General features: G+C 30.3%; 1 protein-coding gene across 2 annotated transcripts; it reads left to right on the forward strand.

Annotated features, from left to right (window-relative positions):
• Nucleotides 1–1081: 1081 nt before the first annotated feature.
• Nucleotides 1082–13453, forward strand: LOC116778937 (17-beta-hydroxysteroid dehydrogenase 13-like). Of its 2 annotated transcripts, none has more exons than XM_032673036.2 (8): nt 1082–1223; nt 1901–1965; nt 10220–10379; nt 10707–10858; nt 11302–11479; nt 11763–11948; nt 12317–12499; nt 12573–13453. In XM_032673036.2, exons 2-8 carry the CDS (start codon nt 1907–1909, stop codon nt 12645–12647), a joined length of 993 nt encoding a protein of 330 aa, XP_032528927.1. In that variant the 5' UTR covers nt 1082–1223; nt 1901–1906; the 3' UTR covers nt 12648–13453. The 2 variants fall into 2 exon arrangements, with proteins under 2 accessions (XP_032528927.1, XP_061385650.1); XM_061529666.1 differs by having other exon boundaries at nt 1122–1227; nt 1905–1965.
• Nucleotides 13454–13763: the final 310 nt, after the last annotated feature.

The following is a 13763-nucleotide window of genomic DNA, read 5'->3' on the forward strand; positions in this document are numbered from 1 at the left end:
AACTCTTAAATAACATAAGGCTTATGACCACATAATATTATAATATTCAAAATCACTATTTAATATTATTCGATCAATCTTTTCAATCGTATACGGAAATCAGTGTGTTCATAACAAGTTTGCATTGTCACACAAGGAACGATGACAGTTTTCCGTTCAAAAATCTGAGCACTTTGTAGTAAAAACATAGGTATGTAGCAAAAAATTTAAGCCCTTCATAAAAAATATAAAAGGACAGGTTAAGCATAAATATTAGATATATTCATATGTGAAAGTTCCGAATTAAAGGTATCGTCTAACAATGTATATATAATATTATTAATGTATGAATGAAACAGCCCAAGATTTTAATTCCAAGATAATAAATATAAAGAACATTAACACGTATTTGATTGAATGAGTCTATGAATGTATGATTTTATTGAAAATATTTTTTTATTCTCTATTATTAATTAAAAAACTATTTTGATATATATTATTATTTCCATTTACAATGAGGAACGTAACAATGTTTTACCAACTAAATATAAATATGATAAAATTCCAATTAAGTCTTTAATAACGTTATATTAACAGAAATTATTACATCCTGTATTTGTTTTCCGTTTAAATATATAATCATAAAAGGAAAAGTAGGAACTAAAAGTGGTTTCCATGAATATAGCAACAACATTTAAGTATAAATAATAGTAAAAAAAATATTTTTGCATTAAAACAAATATTAGCCAAATTTTTCAATTAATATTCAAATATATAAAATAAAAAATAATAATAAAATCTGATTACATAATGCAACTTCCTAGTCTTCTTCTTCAGGCCGCTCTGTCAATTATATCTAACTATTTTAATGATAATAGCATAATTATACCATTACATTACACTTGTTTAATTAATTGGAAGGTCAAACGAAAGTATTTTTTTATAATTTTACATAAATACCTAAAAGATAAAAATGGCGATTTATTTCCTTATCGTTTACAACTTGGTGAATAGTGATAAAATACTTATTCTAAAATACAAACAAGTTTTAAGTGATTCACACGAGCTGTATAAAGTTAATACTTCTCAATGGTCGCTCCGACCCAATTACTGAACGCATCGCGAATTTCGAATTCGAACAGTCAGCCGCGGTGTACGTCGCTGAGAAGTCGCGTCGCCAATGCGAACTTGCAGTATTTGTATTTATATTCAGTGTTTTAATTAATTTTATTATATATTAAAAAGTAAGTTTGCACTGCTGTGATTATTAAATATATCTTTAAAATTAAACTACGTTATACATATATAGTAAATACATATACTGTGTTTTTATCATTTAATTTTAATCGTTTAAAGACACCGCGATAATTTTATTCCTAATAATTTTTCATTTCGTATGATCGCAATAATTGTGTTATGAAACGAGTATAGAAAATTGTTAACGAAACTTAAGTTCCACAATAGAGGAAATGTATTTGAAAGTTTCTGATGTTTTAGCGTCTTAAATATATACATATGCTATTTGTTGAGAAGTAATTTTTTATTTCTTAGTAATTAAATATTTTTACATATTTTATGAAAAATTAATAAAGTAGTAAAGTAGTTATAACTAGCGAAATGTATTTTTAATTCTTGTAATGCATATGAAGAAGCAAATATATAAATATATCTTTTTGAAGAATATCCTGTCCACCAACTAATCAAATACTGCAATAAAATCTAAAAATTTAAATTTTTTTTTTTCTAAATTTAAATATTTGAAATCACGATAATTAATTTGTACCTTAAAATAATACCAACGATTTTTAATCAAATTCAATCATTCTCTGCAACTTTTATAGATGTATTAATCGAATTTATAATTATCGGTAAAAAATAAAGATGCATTTTGATTACCTACTTTAAAAAATATTTTTTTCAGGTAGCCATGGCGACGAGTATACAGAAAAACGGCGACAGTCAAAACATACTAGCGAAAGCACCTTGGTACGTCTTAATCTTATTTTTATTATAACTGTATAAACCTAAAATATTTTTTGCTTTAAATATGACTAACCATATTTGTATCAACTGATTTAATGGCGACAGTATAAAATACGATGTTTTTTATTCAGCATAAATATTCATATACACATATATGATTGCTAGTCTGTGACAGTCTGACGTCTTTCGAACTGTCAAACTTGTTCGCGCCGTATCAGATTCCAACTAAAACCGGTTTTTATTTTAAAGATCAAACAAATTCACAGACGTAAAGCGAATTAGCGAATATAAAATGATATCTCACGTTTCGATTTCAAGGTGAATGTCGGTGTAGCTTCCTCCGAGTTATAATTATCCATTATTCTACTAAAACAATTCATTTACGCACATCGAAATTTTATATGAATATTGTATGATTTAAAAAATTTACAAACAATCGTCATTGAAGTTTACAGGGGTTCAAACTTATAAAAACTTGCTTTTTGTTTACGCGGCAATCTGATATAGATTTATATTATATAACCTGTAATAAATAAAATGGTTATTAAAAAAAAATTATACACATAGTTATTCGAAGTTAGAATAGAAATATCCACAGTATTAGATAGTACTACGATATTAATTTACTTTTAAAGACTTGTATGAAAGATAGACTGACTGTTACCATAGTAATCAACATTTTTTATTTGTGTACCACATTAGTACACCATATTAATGAATTTACTGCAATAATTAAGTATGCAATTTAGATATATAATTACAGTAAATATTTTACGACATTTGTAGTGACGAAGCATATTAGTTTTTGTTTCTGTAAGAGAATTATATATTTTTTTTTTATTATACTGTTCTTGATATGCCTTAGCTTCGACACGTTCCGTGATAAAGTTTAGTGGGCTGCCTTTTCGTTTGCGGCAAAGTCGAAGGGCATAAATCTTTAGCATACTCAACCTAAGTAGGTATCCAAATATGAGCTGAGGAACTGAAAATTATTACATATTTTTAATTGGCTATTGTATTACATACTTGAATATTATTGTATTTTTAATAAAACTGTGTTTTAAATTTTAATTCTGTGTATGCAACGAGAAAAGCTCACAGAGAGGTCACTAATCCCAAGGTCAATGATAGTTCTAGTAAAATCTCTATATAAGCCTATATGTGTACATGCGCACGCGCAGTTACTCAAGCTGCAACGTCACGTGTCCGCTATTAACCTTATACGTGATCGTATTGGAGAGGACCTATTACCCGGTTCAAGGGTATATATTATGTTTTTTGTCATTTACAACTTTAAATTATATTTACTTCTAGTGTTATTGTGTTTGATAATTGTATATAATGGGAAGCGCTGAGCCATGTCAGTAGAACAGCTATGTGAGGCTGGCTAGAGCGGTGCAATATACATATACAAATGAATTGAACGGAATTAATATATAAATATATATATAATAAAGTTTCGATCGAAATACATTGTCTCGTAATGTTTTGATAATTGTTTTAATAACTAAATGCTTTTTAAATTATTAGTCGTATCATCCCGACGAACACGTATTATGATATAGTCCCTCAATTTACTTGCACGTTTCAATGAAAGTGAAACGATTAAATTTATGTAACAAAAAAATAATAATGTATGATTTGTAGCTGGATTTTTTAGACCTTGAATATAAGTAACAGTTTTTCTCGTCATAGAACTATCCTCATAGCACTTTGTGTTCCCACACAGGGTACAAACCAAGTAGGTATTTTTAGCTATCGATTTAAAAAAAGTAATGTCTTTTTTTTTGTATTTAACAAACAAAAAATTAATTCCGGTTTAAAAGGTTTTTAAGTATTAATTGGTCGTTAATATATAGACCCAACATTGTGTTGTATTTTGTGTTTAAAGTGTCCATTTAGTTGTGTTTTTATCACGTGCCATATTAATTTACACGTCCGTAATAGTAATAAAGTTGTGAATATTTTTCAATATTTTGTACAGAACAAAATATAGAGAAAAATATGGTTGAGAATTTCATAATACACGTTTAAAATGAAATTGTTTTCGGATTTTATTAACCGAGTCATTACGACTTATTTATCAACAAACAACGTGGGTTGATGTAAAGTAATCGAGACGTCGAGATTTTTTTTTTAATCTAACTCTTGCTGTTTAAATCCTGTTTTTATTTTTTAATATATATTGATATTATAATGTGCATAGATTTAATGAAATTCATTTTATAAAAACCGACATAATTGTCTGTATTTTGTATAACAAAAATGACAAATAATTCAATAATCAACGTTGATTACTATAAGTGTATAACACTTGTAGTAATTAACGTAAGATACAACAGTTATTATGCCATTGTTCTGTTTAAATGTAATTATACTGCCACAGTACTCTTATTTATCGTAAGCCATATTGAATGATATTATCTACGTAGGTACTGGATATTTTATTACAAAAAAAATTGTATTAGTTTCACGTAAAAATAATTTTATGTCATTACAGTACAGCAGTTTTAAGTTACGTTTTCAAAGCACAAGGGATCTTTAGGTCAGCGAATCTATCTTGCACATAATCATCATCATGTAAAAAATCAACAACAAACTGAGAATCGGTAGGCAATATTATATATACACTATTTACATATTCTATTAGAAACATCGGGAGAAACAACAAAGCAAACATTTTTAGGGTAGATCGCGATCCGTCTAGTCTGTGACGTCATAATTCCGTGATAATCAAATGAGCGGAATAAATGTTGCGCAAAAGACAGCTCACATCACATCAGGCGCCGGGTACATAAAACATGTAGCGCTTTGTGCTAGTCTTAATTATGTCGCAACATAGGAAATTAATTACATAATGACTGTTTTATGTAGCAATATAGAAAAACATCACAAATAATTACAACTATTCCTATAATGTTAGATGGTATATAAAACTTAGCGTCTTGTACGTCGCTATATAATAAAAAAAATACTAGAAAATAAATAAAAATAGGTTCATTAAGAGCAAATCGAGAACTTCCTTATTTGGAATCGTTCATCACATGACATTGAAGTTCCACCCAAGGATAGGAAGGTGGCGTCATGTCCAACCAGTCTGGAGTGTAATTTTCTAAGTTTGCGTGTCAGCTGTTACGCGACATGGACAAACCGACGCCTTACACCGGCATTATATAAACAACCTTTATCAACGGGGAAACGAACTTGTGTGACCTAAAACGTGTTTGTTACTGTTGTACTATCAACGCTTTTTATGCTTCATTGTTATAATGTCGTTTTAATGCGTTCATTTTCTCTGTGACTTCATATTATTTAAAAATTAATTCATAGCTTGTAATGTGTATTATTTACATAAATGTTTTTCCGCAAAAAATATGACTGTTACACTAGGAAGATGTTATACGAAATAGTTTTTAATTTACAAAGTAATGAAGCAATAGCATACAGTATACAGCTTGGCATGTTTGTACTAAATAACGGATTTAGGCAAGGATACACAATAAGGACGTCTTATTTTGAAACTTTTCCTTCGATTATACAACTTTGTTGCATTAGTGAAAGTGTTGCGTGGCGGTAGACGGTGATAGAGGGTTTAGTGATGAAGCCGAACGTGGCCATGGTGCAAGCCGGGAAGAATGAAACTGTGCTCTGAGTGAGAGTTTTAATGGCCCGCATTTAATTCGTGTATAAATATCCTTAATATCGTTCATAATTCAAAAAAATAAAAAAAAATATTGTTAGTTCTGTGATGTTGGTGGTTATTAAAAATTTTAGGTGGTCGTATAAAAATCTATGTATGATATTCAAATATTTTTATTACATTGAATTTCTTGAATTAGTAATTGTGGAAAAAACGTACAATTTCTACACAGTTTATAGTTCAGATAATCATAGGATACGAGTAATTAAATAATACTTTATTTTATAATTACCAACAACGATGACATTAAACAACATAAACCATTATTCTACGTTAGTATGAAGAATATTTTATTTTATTTCTAGTGATAAATACTATAATTAAGAACATTCCTGTGGTGGAGTAATTTATGTAATGATTGTTACTTAAACAAAAAAAAAATACATAAATTTTTTTGTTTGTTTTACGCAATTCATCTACAAAATACATACATATAAAGATATTCTTTGTTATATTTTAATATGATATCTCGTAAATCCACACCATTCTCAGTGTTGCCATCTGTAGAAAATTCACAGTGTCTTTATTATTATTATTTCATGAAAATAACTATTAACTACGGAAGAACATTGCTGGTGCATTGATGTAGTTAAAATTATGTTAACAATTATGTACGATAAAATCGATTAAAGTTTATGAATAGTCTTTAGGAATGAAACTTTGGTGCTCTCGTAATATTACGATTTAAAGGCTCTTATACACTACACTTAATGATGTCTGAATGTTTCTCTGAGACTAACACACTATCTCGTCTGTCCGTGATCGTCGCGGTAAAGTAGCCGACATGTCTGGATTGTCTAGATATAAATTAATAAAGGGACCATAGTATCCGAAAAACTTTTTTTCATTTAACTAAAATATTTTTTTTTAATTTTTATGTGCACACCACAGACTATACTCAAATATAATGAAATAAAAAAAAAAACTTCAGCATAGTTAGATTTAATATAAATGGTCGTTTTTCTTAATTAATCTAAATTAATAAAAAAATATACATAAACATGTTTACCTAATTAATAACTTCATTATAGTTCAGGATAGCGAACCGGTTATCTTATTTAATTATACGTAAGAAATAAAACACGGAATTCTGGTTTGTAACTTTTTGTGGACATCGTTATGTTTTTACAGGGTTCAATGTTTCGCAGACAATTAATAATTATTTTTGAATACATTAATATTTTTATATTATAATTTACGAGGGAATGACCTCATAATCATGGAATTGAAACAAAAAAAAAACATCAACAAATTAATTTTTTTTTGGAAAGGTCATTATATATATACATATAAAAATTTTTTTGTCAGATTTAATATCTTAGTATAACTGAGGGTAGTTCTAACGTCGCGTCGCTTGCGTTATCATATTTTGCTACCAATGTAGTTTTTTCGCCCCACATAGACTTCATTATAACAAAGGTCATTTGAAAGTCTTCTAGGTTTTTATAATAAGAAAAGAGTTCTTTCAATAATATCTTCGAATATAATCGTTGTTTTTTTTTAATAATTCTAGGGACATATTTAACCCTAATTGAACGTTCAAAAATAAAATATCGGTTTGAGTAATTGTATTTTAAAATTTAAATTTCATTAAGATAATTAATTAAGAGATAGAATTTAATGAATAGATTGAATTTAATCGAAAGCGAAAATTTACCTTTATATTGAAACTTTTTTCTCCGGAACTATACTAGTGTATCCAGATAGCTCTGTATTGATCTAAGTAACCGGTCCTTAGAGACGAGATGAGTGTGTGGGTCAGATGGTATTAATATCGAAGGCATCATGTTCAAGGTCCTCATGAATACCATGTACTAATTATATATTTTTCTCTATAATGGCATTTCATTAAGGAAATTACCCGTTTCCTTGTACTTATGTTAAACGCGTTAGTTGTGTCCAGAGATATAGTTATTGCATCCTGTATCAAGCATACTATTAATAAAAATTTAATGTCCAAACGGATGTTAAGTATCTCTTATTATAGCGGCTATGTTGTTGATAGTGTATCAAGTCATGAGACAATTGTTGCGTAGACAACAAGCGAATCAGGAATTCAAGTGAACCGGCCTGACTGGCTGACAGTCGATTCACATTATATGATTAAATGAGCCAGACACAATTATTGCTGGATAAAGAACTGGGCAAAAAGCCTAATTATATTAATTCAACACCTTTTTTATGGAACACAGATTATAAATGTGTATTCTAACAAAGTGTTCGTAACGTACTTACATACGAGACGTTTCCCGTTTTTCATTCAACTATCATGCAAGTATACTGATTCAAAGTGAATCAGGGTTGCTCTTATAGCACCATAATATATATGTATCAAATAATAATACACGAGAGAAACATCTTTACGTTTCAAAACATACGGAAGAAGATGTAATAAGTTAGTCTATACCCAATAAATGCGCAAAAACTTCTATATATTATATAATGTCAATGAATAGTTAATATAAATTGGATACACAGACAGACTTTTAATAAATTTGAGTGGTAAATAAAATTCTATTATTTGCTTCAAGCGCAGTAAATATGTTTAAGTAAAAATCTTATCAACCAAGAAGTGACAGACGTGGAAGTTGAAATAACAATTAAACAGATATTTATTTATTTATACATAATAATTAATAGATCAGTTTTATATTTTACAATATTAAACTGAATAAATTATACGCCGATAAGCCGGATAACCTGTGTTTTGTAAGTGATACGTCAAGGCGTTTCCTGGACCATGATTCTCGTGAAGATTGCGGAATAAACCGTTGCAACACAAGATGGCGGAAAAAACACGAGCTCTACATAGTTGTGGTAGTTAGGATTCGATGACATTTATAAAAAAATATAAATGTAAATTATGATTAATTATATGCATTTACCTATTGTTCTCTACCGCTATAAACGAATTTACAAATTATGTTGAAGGTCGCTCGCTAATTTAATCTCCTATCACGTGTTACGAAGTTTTTTTTGGTAACCTCTACGTCATCGTTGAATCGAGTTTAATTCCTCATGTTTTGTTGCCAGCTGTAAATATTCGTATACAAATAGGTCGTAGTGACGATGGGAACGATTTGTCAGTTAATAATTCTGATTGATAGCATCCACTCTGCGATGGAAAGTTCTAGATACAGTTTTTGCATACTGTTTTTATTTATTATATAGTTTCTCATAACACTAATATTTTTTATTTTGTATCTTAACTTCTGCGTTCCCAATTAACACCTTTTTAAAGTATTTGAATTACATGACACATGTATTCAGTATATCTTCAAAGATCTCAATATGTTTTTATTCGTCACTAAATAAAAGAGTAATATTCCGCAACCAAGTATAATCTTTAAATGCTTGTAATTTAAAAAAAAACGTTTTCTAATTTCTAATGATAGATAGTAAAGTAAAGGGTGATAGATAACAAATTAGTTTAAATATTCACAAACATTTTGATATTTTTTTATTATTTATTATTTATTATGTTTCAAAATACTCGATATCACTAACTGACAAAATTAGACAAACAATCTTAAATGAAATCTTCTATTTTTTATATTATACTCGCTTTATTGATGTCAGTTTTTGCTCTTAGCTATCTGAATGTAGGACGCCGTTAAACGAAGGTTGATTATTAAATTATATATCAACCAGAAACAATACATCTAAGTAATAAAGTCATAATATACTTCTAAAATGTGGTTAGACAAATTGATAACATCAAAGCCTTTCTTAATACAGAACAACATTTAAAAATTTAAACGGGTGTTTTGTCTTCCAAAATGCATAAAGGAATTAGTAATAATAGTACATAAAATACGACGCAAAACCTAATTTTGATGAACATTATATCAGCCTCCTAACTTCTGGGATTTCTATTTTAGCTGCTTCCGACGCTATCCGCTAGATCTACCTCCCAGAGACTTATTTGACTCCACCGTTGAGTTGTTCTGATAATATCAATTGTGATATATTTTTAAAAGGAATCTTCAAGTTAATGAACCAACTCACTATACACAAATATAGTATTTTTTGAACATAAAAATCGTATTTTTGAATATAATTTGAATATTATAATTTTTTTGTTCCTTTCCTCTGTCCCAAGGAATCAAAATGCGTCATTTTCCTATCTCTCTTTTAAAAATATCATTCCCTTCTCTGACGTCATTTCATTCAGGTTCATTATAAAGTTTATTTGATCAGAATTTACTGCAATAATTTTTTTTCCTATAAACTGAAGTAAACTAATCACGGTAGACTTCATTTAGCTGCACACATAACTGAGTCGAGCAATATAAGCGATCAAAATAAACAATGGAAAAAACCGTTTAATTATACCACGAGTCTATTAAGTCGCGGTATAAGGCTACCAAAACGAAAGAAAAAAATATCTCAAATATAAAGAAAGGAAGTTCTTTTAGAGTCAGTCACAAAGTCACGAAAATCTGCATTCGTTTGTTAGTTTTAAGCCATTTTTAAATTATATATCAGGTTTATATAAGTACATAAGTTTCCCATTCCATTTTTGCATTGCTGACACTTATAACCCTATCTCTAAAGGACTGACGAGCAAGGTATCGGCATGAAGATCTACGAAGGCGTGGTAGTGACTCTGGAGGTGATCGTTCTCATTATCAAGATGTACGCCACTTGGTTCTACCGAATGTACAAGTTCTTTGTGCCTAACGAACCTAAGAGTGTCAAGGGAGAGATTGTACTGGTAAGGAGTCTGCTTTATGTTACTGAAAGTTTTTTTCATTCCGTTCTACATATATGAATATAAAATAAATATTCCTTATTGCAAATATAGCAGGAATTCCCATTTATATTTGGTCATGATGAGGGATTTTATGGAAAATGTCTGGACGATTATAAGTTACTATTTTTTATTTATAAATTATTTATTCTAGATATTTACAAATGTGTCCTATACTGATAAGATACTGCTTTTTTTTCTAAATTAATTGATATTAATTTTTGAAACCGTTACTGAATATTAAAATTCAGTTTGTTTGACCTTTCAAGACCAAAACATTAAATCTGACAGATCACTGGCGCTGGTCATGGTATGGGCCGGGAGATGGCACTCAGCTTCGCGAAGCTCGGCAGTATAGTGGTATGTGTGGACATCAATCCCACCAGCAACGAGGAGACAGTGAATATGGTCAAGGAAAACAAGGGCCAAGCACATAGCTATCTGTAAGTTGTAATATATTACTCATTTTATATAAGCCACACTAGTGACTCTGACTGATTGCATAAAACGCTGCATATCCATCACAGTAGTATAAAGTTTATAATCTTAATAATGGAAATGTTTATTTTTACACTTGTATTATACTTCCTGTTGCAAAATAAAACTACTAACAGTATTTACGCAGGACACAAAAACTATTTATTTTGTTAAAGGCATATTCTTATGTTAACAACATTTTAAAAATGATTTTTTAATATACATATGTATATGGAAGTCTTGTTCCGCACAAGCAATGACTTCCTAACTATACTTCATACTGAGCCTGTAATTGAATCATCTGGTTATGACGTCACTATCGTCGATATCGCGTTTCCTACATCGAAACTTTCAATACGTCGTGTATAGTGATTATCCCGAACAAGCTTTCCAAACCTTTCTCCATTAGATGTGACGTAACCAACCGGTCAGCCATCAATGAAATGGCAGAAAAAATCCGCAAGGAGGTAGGCGAGGTGTCGATCCTCGTGAACAACGCTGGCATCATGCCTTGCAAGCCGCTCCTCAAACAGACGGAGAAAGAAATTAGGGCTACCTTTGAGGTCAACTGTCTCGCCCACATCTGGGTAAGTTATGGTTCATAATAATCTCTACATCTCTGGTCGATTTATTAAATAAACGAACACGGCGTAGACGCTTTAACTTTAACTGAGCGTACATTATTGCTAGGCGTGATAGATTACATGCAAAGAAATATATATATATATATATATATATATATATATATATATATATATATATATATGTATAGTGTCTGTATATCTTTAGTTTATGTAAGTATACCTAAAACATTAGCTATAGATACATAATTGGGACACGATAGTTATGATCGACGTATTCTTGGTGCAGCTCTTCCAAGCTTTTCTTCCATCAATGATGGAGAGGAACCACGGACATATAGTGGCGATGTCCTCTATGGCGGGGGTGCTTGGACTCAGGAATCTGGTGCCCTATTGCGGTACAAAGTTCGCCGTGAGAGGAATGATGGAGGCCGTGTATGAGGAATTAAGGGAGGATCCCAGAGACTTCAGCGGAGTAAGTGATTATATAGTAGATAATTATTCTCATACTTCCTGAGACTCTTTGTACCTGTTAAGACTAAATCGCTATATATTACCATGCTCTATGAACAGCGAGACTATAATTACGCACCGGTCTAAAGTCTTTCGCAAGGAAACCGATTCTATTTGTTCCTCGACTGAGCAATTTTGACGCCCAAATACTATTTTATTTACAACATCCATAGACCGTTACTGACATTTCTTGCAAGGCATCTGTCAATATTGCTGTAATCAGATTTCAAGGCCGTGTGTACATAGCATTACTTTCGTATACAAAAATTGCAAGAGATTATAGCAATATTTTAACTTTTATAGAGCTACAATGATGACCTTGCTTTCTAGATTAAACTGACTTGCATCTGTCCTTACATTGTGGACACGGGCTTATGCAAGAACCCCAAGATTAAATTCCCCACCCTGATGAAGATCCTGTCGCCCAAGGAGGCGGTGCAGGACATCATAGACGCCGTCAGGAGAGAATATAACGAGATCACTATACCCAGCTCGTTGTATTACACCAATCAGGTACCGACCGTTCCAGTAGACTTTCCCCTTCCATCAGACTTGTTTGTATGTCGTTTGTTTTGAATCGTTTCAGTTCCTGCGGATGTTCCCCCGCGAGGTGCCGCTCCACTTCAAAGACTTCCTGGACTCTGGCTTGGAGGCTGACTAAAATAAACATACCGCACATACAAATACAATATAGGGACCATTTGAAACGTCGATCTGACAAATATCCTGAACACGAAATTGCTAGGCCAATAATAATATTAATATTGTCAAAGAAATGATTGGAACCGTACTATTTTTCTTAAAATATTCTATTTCTCCAAACGACCAACGTCTCGCGTTCTCGTGGACGGGAGTTGTCACGTCATGTAACTAGTTAACTGCTAACAGCTTAGTTGTTTTGTTTATGGAGACTGTAAATAAAAATTAAATAAGCTAAGATTAGAATAGAAAATAAATATTAATTTAAGTTATATATAATTGTATGAAACTTTCTATGTCCGATATTAAACGCATTTAAATACATGTCCGACAAATGCACTGAGTATCTCTTATTACGATCATTGTATTAATATAAAGATGTCATAGACATAGAGTGAGGAAGCATAATAAAAGGTCACAGACAATAAACAAAAGATTTTTTTTCTGTTCAATAAAATATTCTTATGTTAAAAACAATGAAATCAAAAAAAATAATAATGCTAAGTACAAAATATTTTTATCCACTGGCAACAATGTCTTGTTTATTTATGTCGTTAAAGCAACAATATGTAGTGTTGTTGATAATGAACATGAATTCTAAGATTCCTCACTTTATGATCTATTCAATAGAAATCAAACCAGAAATACTTATCTGTTGTCTGAGTTTCACTAACAATCTGATTTTTTTGTAAAATTTTAAATATGGGTGATACTATTATTTAAGGGGTCGCTACTCGCTGAGTGAAATCAAATAAACTTATCAAAGAATCTATGTTTCATTCTTCTAACAGTAATTTCCCACAAAAAAGGTTTGTATCTTTTTTTTTATTATATAAATCAATTTAAAACACATTGTTATACTTTTAACTCACTTTTTTGTTTTTAAATCTTAAATATTACCAAGTTTTTGTGAGTTGCCAGTACAATAAATGTATTAAGAAACATTATTTGCTACATGTATACTAATTTTGAAAATTTAATGCGTAAGAAAAAAACAAGGTAAATACATAAGTTATGAAAGAAAGATAAAAGATATGCATATCTTTTGCATGTAAATGACATGAACATGAAATAAAAC

This window comes from Danaus plexippus, chromosome 6 (genome assembly GCF_018135715.1).
Source record: "Danaus plexippus chromosome 6, MEX_DaPlex, whole genome shotgun sequence".
NCBI classification, from domain to species: Eukaryota; Metazoa; Arthropoda; class Insecta; order Lepidoptera; family Nymphalidae; genus Danaus; species Danaus plexippus.